Here is a 12,514-nt window from a genome sequence, read left to right as displayed (position 1 = left end):
TAGACGGCCCACCTGGGCCTTGTTATCTAATCACCTGTCGCTCTGTTTATAAGCAGCAGCCAGGAGGAGGGACGGGGTTGGGGCTAGAGCCAGAGCGCGAGTCAGAACAAAAGAGGAAAAGATAATTGCTGGAAAGAAACTGAGAGACTTATTGAAAAATAAAACAATAATGTAACCCTGAAACAGGCTCTTATGTCGGTGCTTGGTGGTCTGAAAAACCCCCAGGAAAGTAAACACTACAATAACCAATAATAAATAAACAACGTCTTACCATTAATGCAACTTCTTGAACTGGTGCGGTAGTAAATGGATGGATGGATTAAAAATGCATGAGAATGTTTTGTATTTTGAACTTTTTTTTTAATACCGTGATTACAAGTGGAATTATTCATTACTTGTCATGCTACGCAATGTCAGCTCAGATTTATCCGAGAGCCAGGTGCAGTCATCAAAAGAGCCACATCTAGCTCTAGAGCCATAGGTTCCCTACCCCTAACATATAATAATTCTATATCGTGACAATACAGGACTATTTGTGCAACATAATCAAATTATATTACTTGACCTTGGTCTTGTGAAATCCTACTTTAAAGGGGAACATTATCACGATTTCAAAAGGGTTAAAAACAATAAAAAATCAGTTCCCAGGGACTTGTTGTATTTTTTGAATTTTTTTCAAAATTTTACCGGTCCCGGAATATCCCTAAATAAAGCTTTAAAGTGCCTTATTTTCGCTGTCTTCGAAACCACTATCCATTTCCCTGTGACGTCATACAGGGCTGCCAATACAAACAACATGGCGGTTACCACAGCAAGATATAGCGACATTAGCTCGGATTCAGACTCGGATTTCAGCGGCTTAAGCGATTCAACAGATTACGCATGTATTGAAACAGATGGTCGGAGTATGGAGGCAGATAGCGAAAACGAAATTGAATAAGAAATTAAAGCTATTGAGCTAATAGCTATTGACGCTATTCGGCCATAGCATGGGTGTACCTAATGAAGTGGCCCATAGCATGGCTGCCTTATTAGCATCGCCGGTAAAATGTGCAGACCAGAAGATCAGGACTTTCGCATCTTGTGACACTGGAGACACTTAAATCCGTCGATTGGTAAGTGTTTGTTTCACATTAAATGTGGGTATCTAGTTTCAAATGTACAAACAACTAGCGTAAATAGCATGTTAGCATCGATTAGCTGGCAGTCATGCCGTGACCAAATATGTCTGATTAGCACATATGTCAACAACATCAACAAAACTCACCTTAGTGATTTCGTTGACTTAATCGTTGCAAATGCATCTGCAGGTTATCCATACATCTCTGTGCCATGTCTGTCTTAGCATCGCCGGTAAAATGTGCAGACACTCTGGCAAATTCAATGAGGGTCTGGCGGCAGACACTTTCGCATCTTCGGGCCAGTGGTGCAACTTGAATCCCTCCCTGTTAGTGTTGTCACACCCTCCGACAACACACCGATGAAGCATGATATCTCCAAAGTTCCAAAAAATAGTCGAAAAAACGGAAAATAACAGAGCTGAGACCCGGTGTTTGTAATGTGTTGAAAATGAAAATGGCGGGTGTGTTACCTCGGAGACGTCACGTTCTGACGTCATCACCACATGACCGATAAACAGAAAGGCGTTTAATTCGCCAAAATTCACCCATTTAAAGTTCGGAAATCGGTTAAAAAAATACATGGTCTTTTTTCTGCAACATCAAGGTATATATTGACGCTTGCATAGGTTTGGTGATAATGTTCCCCTTTAAGATTAGACTGTTTTTGAATGCAAATCTTAAACCCGCAGCTGCAAATGTGATGCTTTGTTCGGGTAAAGTGAGCCCCGGACACAAATTCAAAGAAGGAGGCTGAACAATGAGGCTTTGAAGAGGCCTTCAGCCCTCCTAGTCCTCACCAGAAATAGCGAGTAGCGATCAGCGGCGATGAGCTGGTTGATGTGTAGGAAGATCTTGTGGCAGAGTGCTGTCACGTCCAGATGGCTGGAAACGTCCTTCACCAGCTCCAGCAGTCGGGCGCAAGGGTCGCACCCTGCCCGGCCGGCGCTCCCTTCCTCGCCATCCGCCGCCCCGCCACCGTGCCGTCGGGGAGGACCCTGGCGGTCGGCGTCACTCAGGAACGTCACCGAGCCCTCGGAGTCTTTAACCAGGATGGGCGGCAGCGGGCGGTCGAACTCCGAGGCGGAGATTTTGCGAGGCGGGGTGGCGGGGAGCGGGCTGGCTGCCGCCATGGCCAGGTTGTCCGAGATGGGGGGGTTGTCTTTGGAGGCAGTAGGCTTGATAGTGTGGACGCGTTCTGCAAACCATGCGTTCACCATCTCCCTGTTGGAAGAAGGACACCATGTCACCTTTGTCGCCTCAAACACCTTTTCTTACAACCTCAACCTCCCAAGGAAACTCATTTATTTATTGTAATATTTGTTATATTTGTCTTTCTTATTATTCCATTCCAAAGGGTCTGTCAAAACTCCAACCGTACAAAAACAGAAACCATTTTTTTCCATCGAATTTTATGCAAATTCATTGTTAACAAAAAACATATTTTATAAAGGACAGTTACAATTTTACATCTAGAGAAAATGCAAAATGAATATAGATACTTTTTTGGTCCTGTCCAATCATATTGTTAAAAAGTTAAAGTAGCAATAATTGTCACACACACACTAAGTATGGCGAAATTATTCTCTGCATTTGACCCATCACCCTTCATCACCCCCTGGGAGGTGAGGGGAGCAGTGAGCAGCAGCGGCGGCCACGCCCGGGAATCATTTTCTGTGATTTCAATCAATGTTTATTTATATAGCCCTAAATCACAAGTGTCCTGCAAATTAAATTGCCCATACCTATGCTCCTTCAAAGGCTGTTCTACTGGCTGCAAAGCATTGCACTTTCAAATACAACAATGAGTAGAGGAGTGTTATATGTGTGTATATGTGTATCAATCAATCAATGTTTATTTATATAGCCCTAGATCACAAGTGTCTCAAAGGGCTGCACAAACCACAACGACATAAGGGCAAGGAAAAACTCACCCCAGTGGGACGTCGGTGACAGTGACTATGAGAAACCTTGGAGAGGACCGGATATGTGGGCAACACCCCTAAATTTAATACTTGAATTTTAGTGAATTACAGCTAAGGGGTCCCATTTTTTTTAATCTTTGGTATGACTCGGCCGGGGTTTGAACTTCACAACCTACCGATCTGGGTGTTGTTGATGTTCAGGGGTGTCAAACTCATTTTAACTGAAGGAAAATCTATTCCCAGGTGGGCCGGACTGGTAAAATCATGGCAAAATAACTTAAAAATAAAGTTGTCAGATTATTTATATTTTTTTCTCACTTTGACCCAAAAAAATATAACAAGCACATTCTGAAAATGTATATACTACAAAACACTTAACGTAAGTTGAAAACTGAAAAAACACAATGAACTTAGACTTTGGCTTGATTTTGGAAGCTGGCGGGCCGTAGTTTGGGGAACCCTGAACAAGAGTTAAATGGATTAGAAAGGACAGATTTTAAAAAATTAAAATAAAAAATTAAATGAAATAACTTTTATTTTTTTTAAATTGGGACTTCCCGTGGGCCGGATTTTTTGACGCTGGCGGGCCGTAGTTTGGGGACCCCTGATATAAGGGTTAAGGTTACTAATACGTAATAATTCTGAGGTTATTGAGGGAAGACTCTTGGTTAGTGGCTTACTGTTTGTATAATAAGGCCATGCAGAATAAGGCATTAATAAGTACTTAATAATGACTAATTAAGAGCCAATATGTTGCTAATTTGCATGTTAATAAGCAACTAATTAATGCTGAATATGTGTTCCCCTTACTAAATTGTTACCAAATATGATAGTAAAAGTGGGTTATGGGTTATACTTGTATAGTGCTTTTCTACCCTCAAGGTACTCAAAGCGCTTTGACACTATTTCCACATTCACCCATTCACACACACATTCACACACTGATGGAGGGAGCTGCCATGCAAGGCGCTAACCACGACCCATCAGGAGCAAGGGTGAAGTGTCTTGCTCAAGGACACAACGGACGTGACAAGGTTGGTAGAAGGTGGGGATTGAACCAAGAACCCTCAGGTTGCTGGAATCGCCACTCTCCCAACCGCGCCATACCGTCCCCAAAAAGTGATAGCAAAGAAGCAGTTAGTGAATGTTAATAACACAGATGAAAATAAACATTATTACACTACAAATGGAACAATACAAATAACAATAGGATTTGCACTAATGATAATGAATAATAACAATAATTACCTCTATTATCAACAATACAATTTTTTTAAATGCAACAAAACATATATGTAATGATAACTTGAAATACAACAGAAAGAAGATAATTGGAGGGGAAGAAACTGTAATAACCTTGTAGATTGTTATAGTACAAATAGGTAAAGTTTTGTCAGTGTGTCGTGTTTTACCCAGGTTCCCCAACGGCGGGGGTCAGCAACCCAAAATATTGAAAGAGCCAAAAAGACCAAAAATACATCCGCCTGGAGCCACGAAAAATGAAAAGCCGTTTATACAGTTTGTCTTATAATGAAGGCAACACATTATGTAAGTGTCTATATTAGCTATAATACCCTACTATCAAAATGACTATGTGTCGCAGGCTGAAGCAAATCTTCGTTAACAGTAATGTTGAAATTTAATATTTTATTATACACATTTTTACAAAATAAGAAACCATTCGTAAATCAGAGGCTACTCAGAAGGGGAGATAACTCCTGAAAATGACTGGCTTTTAATGGCTAAAGATATAAATATGTGTGTCCAATTTAAAGGAAACGGTAATGTTTGCTGTGGTCTGGAACAACATGGCACACAAGCAACTATCAGAAATGCATCAAATATATATAATACATACGGATAATGTGTCATGAGACATGCAAACTAAATCATATACAAAGAGGATACAAGTAAAGGATATTAAATTATCTAAAATATACCTACAAATGAGGCATAACGGTGCAATATGTAGATACAGCTGGCCTAAATAGCATGTTAGCATTGATTAGCTTGCAGTCATGCACTGACCAAAAATGCCTGATGAGCACACCAACAAGTCAAAGGCATCAACAAAACTCACCTTTGTTCATTTACGCACAGTATAAAACTTTTGGTGTACAAAATTTGACAAAAAAGGAGTGGAGGATGTTTCATGCAAACAAACTGTTGCGTCACAGTCCACACTACGATGAGTTGTATGTACTGTATGTACCGTGAGTGTGTATGTATGTACTGTATTTGTGTATGTATGTGAGAGCATAGGTACCTATGTGTGTGCGTATGTATCTATGTATATATATATATATATATATATATATATATATGAATAATTGTGTGTATGTGAGTATATATGTGTAAACTGAATATAAATGAGGATGAAATGGATAAATAGATATTTAGCATCACTTCTCCCTTCATTTAAGACTCTAGTTAGCAAGATTGTGGAGATTCACACAAATGCAACATTCACGATTTGCCACCGAATTAATTTAATAGCATTTTTAACCTTGTTTTAGTAACTTTCCTTGACCCCATGGTGGGTTATTTTGCAGCCGTACCAATGAAGTAGTGTTTAAGCTACTGATTCTGAAAAATTATACATTGGCAAACGGACTGGTGGCACTACATTTCTTAGACCCTTATTTTATTTAGGGTAACGAGCACCAAATTTTATTGTGAAGGCAGGAAGTATGTTATTCTATAGACTTGTGATGTCCGATAATATCAGCAGGCCGACATTATTGGCCGATAAATGCTTTAAAATATGATATCGTAAATTATTGGTATCGGTTTCAAAAAGTAAAATGAAAGACTTTTTAAAACGCCGTTTTTATTGAGCGAACTATAGCACGGGCAGAGCAAAAACAAGAGTGATGACACCAGAACGACCAACAGAAAATGACAGGCTGAAATAGTGACATGATTAATAACAGGTGCGTGAGTTGAAACAAATCAGGTGTGTGAGTCCAAATGTGTACAGGTGAAACCAATGAGTTGTCATGGAAACAAAATAAGGGAGTGAAAAAAAGTAACATAACACAACTAAACAAAACATGATCACAAAACATGACAATTATTTGCCGTTTTGTTTCGCAATATTATGCAATAGCATCTTTTCTTACTTTCTGGTACCTGCTGATCTGTATTTTGGAACTGCATAAGTCCGGAAAATTTGCGCCCTTCCGCCTTTGTAGTCCTTCTTTTTCTCTATCTTCTTGTTATGGGACATTCATCCTCCAATGTTGCCATTTCTAATATAAAGTAAAATAAAATAAATGATAAATGGGTTGTACTTGTATAGCGCTTTTCTACCTTCAAGGTACTCAAAGCGCTTTGACACTACTTCCACATTTACCCATTCACACACACATTCACACACTGATGGAGGGAGCTGCCATGCAAGGCGCCAACCAGCACCCATCAGGAGCAAGGGTGAAGTGTCGTGCTCAGGACACAACGGACGTGACGAGGTTGGTACTAGGTGGGAATTGAACCAGGGACGCTCGGGTTGCGCACGGCCACTCTCCCACTGCGCCACGCCGTAGTGTAAAGTTCTTACTTATATCTGTCAGTAAACTCGCCATGAAAGCGCTAAAACATACCGGTGTAGTGAGTTTACATTTACCACCCGAGGAACTTTAGTTATTAGAGAGTTCCGGTTGGACGGTTTTTCACGGGAAACATTTCCGGCTTTGTTATTGCACTAGTGAGCAACGGATGCGGAGATGCTGCTCCGTTATTGATTGAAGTAAAGTCTGAATGTCATTAAAACAGTTAGTTCCATCTTTTGAGACATCTTCCACTCCCGTCCTTGCACGCTACACCGCTACGATAAAGATGACGGGGAGAAGACGCCCCGTAAATAAGATCGCCAACAAAACAGAAACATCATCAATGCAACATTTTGACCACAGAACCACCATTACATGTTATGTAGACCACAAGGAAGAGTTTTACATTTGGAACAAAAAAATGTGCCTTATAATCCGGTGCGCCTTATATATGAAACAAGATCAACAATAGACCATTCATCGGCAGTGCGCCTTATAAATCCGGTGCGCCCTATCGTCCGGAAAATACGGTATGTATAAGTGGAACTCTCGCAATACTTCCCTTTATACAATGGATTATCGATGACTTGAAATATAAACTTCTTTCATCGCTCCCTTGAGGGAGTCAGGGTTTATATCTTGTGGAGGAGATGAAAAAAAGAGTGTGGTCTCATTTTGGCGTTTGTGCTATGAATTGGGACAAAGCGAGGTAAAGACTTGTACGTCAAAAGTGTCCCACCATACAGACATGCAGAAGTCTGACTAAAGACCAATATGCCAATACAACATTTTCAACTTTCAGTGCACTCGGCTTGGAGGAAAACTGCTTAGTCTCTAGTAAGTTTAGAGTTCATGTTCAACTCTTTTAGTGAGGTTAATGTTAAGTTACATTTTATATGAAATGTTTAGACATATCTGTTTAAAAGGGGAACGTCCACGCTGCAAAATATACACTTTTGTTATGTTACTAGCAAATAAATATGATCTACTTGAGAATCACAAGATGTCCTGTTTTCTGACAGTTTCAAAGAGTGTCAACGGTTGGCAGACACTTCAAAATAAATACCCTGGTTATATAATTGTTGCTAAATATAACTTTGAAATTTATTTTTATTTGTTTTGTTTTCACCCTAGCAAGCTTGCCATATCAGGACAACATGACAGAAAAATATGTTTTATTGTCATTTATGAGTATGTTGAAAACTACAAAACCCAAAACCTTGGCACATTGTGTAAATCATAAATAAAAACAGAATACAATGATTTGCAAATCCTTTTCAACCAATATTCAATTGAATAGACTGCAAAGACAAGATATTTATTGATCCGACAGAGAAACTTTTTTTTTTTTGCAAATTAGTTGCCACAGGGGCATTTTTACCACTGTGTTACATGGCCTTTCCTTTTAACAACGCTCAGTAAGCGTTTGGGAACTGAGGGAGACCAATTTTTGAAGCTCTTCGGGTTGAATTCTTTCCCATTCTTGCTTGATGTACAGCTTAAGTTGTTCAACAGTCCGGGGTCTCCGTTGTGATATTTAAGGATTTTTAATTTTTCAATGGGACAGGCAGGCCAGTCTAGTACCAGCACTCTTTTAGTATGAAGCCACGCTGTTGTAACAAGTGGCTTGGCATTGTCTTGCTGAAATAAGCAGGGGCGTCCATGATAACGTTGCTTGGATGGCAACATATGTTGCTCCAAAACCTGTATGTACCTTTCTGCATTAATGGTGCCTTCACAGATGTGTAAGTTACCCATGCCTTAGGCACTAATACACCCCCATACCATCACAGATGCTGGCTTTTGAACTTTGCACTTAAAACAATCCGGGAGGTTCTTTTCCTCTTTGCTCCGGAAGACACAACGTCCAAAGTTTCCAAAAACAATTTGAAATGTGGACTCGTCAGACAACAGAACACTTTTACACTTTGCATCAGTCCATCTTAGATGGAGCGTTTCTGGGTGTTGTTGATAAATGGCTTTCGCTTTGCATAGTAGAGTTTCAACTTGCATTTACTGATGTAGCGACGAACTGTACTTACTGACAGTGATTTTCTGAAATGGTCCTGAGCCCATGTGGTGATATCCTTTACACACTGATGCAGTACCGCCTGAAAGATCCAAGTTCACGGGCATTCAATGATACGTGCAGTGATTTCTCCAGATTCTCTGAACCTTTGGATGATATTACAGACCTTAGATGGTGAAATTCCTAAATTCCTTGCAGTAGCTCTTTGATAAATGTTGTTCTTAAACTGTTCAACAGTTTGCTCACGCATTTGTTCACAAAGTGGTGACCCACGCCCCATTCTTGTTTGTGAATGACTGAGCATTTCATGGAAGCTGCTTTTATACCAATCATGGCACCCACCTGTTCCCAATTAGCCTGTTCACCTGTAAGATTTTCCAAATAAGGGTTTGAAGAGCATTCCCCAACGTTCTCAGCCTTTTTGCCACCTGTGCCAGCTTTTTTGAAACATGTTGCAGGCATCAATTTCTAAATGAGCTAATATTTGAAAAAAATAACAAAGTTTACCAGTTCGAACATTAAGTATCTTTTCTTTGCAGTCCATTCAATTTAATATAGGTTAAAAAATAATTTGCAAATCATTGTATTCTGTTTTCGATACAATTTACACAACATGCCAACTCGCTGGTTTTGGGGTTTGTAAATCTCTACAACTATATTTTTGTTTATTTCGGCAGTAAAACTAACGTCAGAACGACTCGACTGCATGCAGTGGCGCCTCTCTTTTAGTTGTCCATACTCTCTCTATACATGACTCTGCCACTAGAGGAACGTGGGCTCCATCTAGTGGTAAGCACTTCATTAATTACAAATGTATTTGATTAATTAGTTCAGTGTTTTATTTTCCGAAATTGAAACACAGTGTTACTGGCCAAACTGTGTTTAATATGTTAAAGTGGCCATAAATATTACAAAAACTTGTTAAACATAACCTCTGTCTTGTTTATGATGAATACTTAGACCTACTACACTACTGTATTTTAATGTTGGTCATTATGGTGATACTTGGAGAGCCAAGTGTTTACTACGGTGGTACTTGGGGGAAAAAGATTGAGAACCACTGGTCTATAGCACACCTACAGTATCTTCTGGCAAACTTCAGACGGGCCTGGACATGCACAGGCTTAAGCAGGGGGACACGTCTGGCACTGCAGGATTTAATTCCTTGTCGGCGTAGTGTGTTACTGATGGTAAAATTTGTTACTTTGGTCCCAGCTCTCTGCAGGTCATTCACCAGGTCCCCCCGTGTGGTTCTGGGATTTTTGCTCACCGTTCTTATGATCATTTTGACCCCACGGGATGAGATCTTGAGTGGAGCCCCAGATCGAGGGAGATTATCAATGGTCTTGTATGTCTTCCATTTTCTGATAATTGCTCCCACAGTTGATTTTTTCCCACCAAGCTGCTTGCCTATTGTAGATTTACTCTTCTCAGTCTGGTGCAGGTCTACAATTATTTTCCTGGTGTCCTTCGACAGCTCTTTGGTCTTGGCCATAGTGGAGTTTGGAGTCTGACTGTTTGAGGCTGTGGACAGGTGTCTTTCATACAGATAACGAGTTCAAACAGGTTCCATTAATACAAGTAACGAGTGGAGGACAGAAGAGCTTCTTAAAGAAGAAGTTACAGGTCCCCGCCGCTAGTTGGCATAACAATTGTCAGGATGAACCCTGTAAGATCCATCCAAAACATTTTAACGATTTCTTACCGGTGAACATTTATCCATGAAAATATGGAGAGGTCTCTGATACTATAGTAGTCACCTCTCCAAAAAAGTTTGAGAACCACTGATCTCGATTACAAATAAATGTAATTTGATCATGATTATTCAAAATTAACCCCAGAGCAAACCTGTAAATACTCAGATTAAGATTTCTAATTGCTCGAGAGAACGACACATTTTACATTTTACATTATATTATTCAAATTAAAATATTTGGACACATAACATTACAATTGCATTGATACAAATATTTTGATTTTTGGCATATAATAATATTAGGTGTCTGAATAATATAATCTAATGCACTGGGGGAGGGGGGTGAAGCGATCACATTATATATACGCAAATACTGTATATGTACACATACATATATGTACTTATACATACACACATACAGTATACATATGTATGTATATACATACATATACACACATATATATACACATATAAATATATACATATATACACACACACACATATATATATATATATACATATACATATATATATACATATATATATATATATATATATATATATATACATATACATATATATATACATATATATATATATATATATATATACATATATATATATATATATATATATACATATACATATATATACATATATATATATATATATATATATATATATACATATATATATATATATATATATATATATACATATACATATATATATACATATATATATATATATATATATATACATATATATATATATATATATATATATATATATATATATATATATATATATATATATATATATACATTCATATATATTAGGGGTGTGGGAAAAAATCGATTCGAATACAAATCAAACCCGTTGTGCGATTCAGATTCGATTATCTCTTTTTTTTTTTTATCAATAACAATGCAATCCAATTCCAAAACCAAACCTGACCCAGCAACACTCAGAACTGCAATAAACAGAGCAATTGAGAGGAGACACAAACACGACACAGAACAAACCAAAAGTAGTGAAACAAAAATGAATATTATCAACAACAGTATCAATATTAGTTATAATTTCAGCATAGCAGTGATTAAAAATCCCTCTTTGACATTATCATTAGACATACAATATATAAAAACAATTTTAAAAAGAACAATAGTGTCACAGTGGCTTACACTTGCATCGCATCTCATAAGCTTGACAACACACTGTGTCCAATGTTTTCAAAAAGATAAAATAAGTCATACTTTTGGTTCGTTTAATAGTTAAAACAAATTTACATTATTGCAATTTGTTGATAAAACATTGTTCTTTATAATTATAAAATCTTTTTTAAAACATCTACTACTCTGCTAGCATGTCAGCAGACTGGGGTAGATCCTGCTGAAATCCTATGTATTGAATTAATACAGAATCGTTTTGAGTCAAAAAAATATCGTTTTTGAATGGAGAATCGCGTTGAATCGAAAAAAAATCGATATATTATCAAATCGCGACCCCAAAAATCGATATTGAATCGAATCGTGGGACACCCAAAGATTTGCAGCCCTAATATACAAATATATACACACATAGATATACATATATACACACATATATACATATAAATACACACGCATAAATATACACATATATATACATATATACACACACATATATACAAACACATATATATGCATATATACACGCATATATATATGTATATATATATATATATATACACATAAATATACATATATACACATATATATGTGAATACATACAAATACATATACACATATATAAACACATATACACACACATTAATATGGATACAAATTTATTTATACATACAAACCCTTTCCAAATGAGTTGGGAAATTGTGTTAGATGTAAATATAAACGGAATACAATGATTTGCAAATCCTTTTCAACCCATATTCAGTTGAATATTCTACAAAGACAACATATTTGATGTTCAAATTGATAAACACAGGACAGGACAAAGAAGTAAGGAAAGGTGACAATAAATACTGATAAAGTTGAGGAATGCTCATCAAACACTTATATGGAACATCCCACAGGTGTACAGGCTAATTGGGAACAGGTGGGTGCCATGATTGGGTATAAAAGCAGCTTCCATGGAATGCTAAGTAATTCACAAACAAACATAGAGTGAGGGTCACCAATTTGTAAGCAAATTGTCGA

The 12,514-nt window shown here is 37.7% G+C and overlaps 1 protein-coding gene across 1 annotated transcript in view; it reads right to left on the bottom strand.

The window, feature by feature from the left end:
• pde5ab (phosphodiesterase 5A, cGMP-specific, b) overlaps positions 1 to 12,514 on the bottom strand; it is a 126,943-nt gene that overhangs the window by 110,297 nt on the left and 4,132 nt on the right. Inside the window, exon 2 of the mRNA XM_061913926.1 lies at positions 1,919 to 2,342. Coding sequence (XP_061769910.1) covers positions 1,919 to 2,342 — 424 coding nt within the window. The remainder of the gene's footprint in view (positions 1 to 1,918; positions 2,343 to 12,514) is intronic.

The sequence above is a fragment of the Nerophis ophidion genome, linkage group LG10 (assembly GCF_033978795.1).
Source record: "Nerophis ophidion isolate RoL-2023_Sa linkage group LG10, RoL_Noph_v1.0, whole genome shotgun sequence".
NCBI lineage: Eukaryota > Metazoa > Chordata > Actinopteri > Syngnathiformes > Syngnathidae > Nerophis > Nerophis ophidion.
This window is presented reverse-complemented; position numbering and strand designations above follow the sequence as displayed.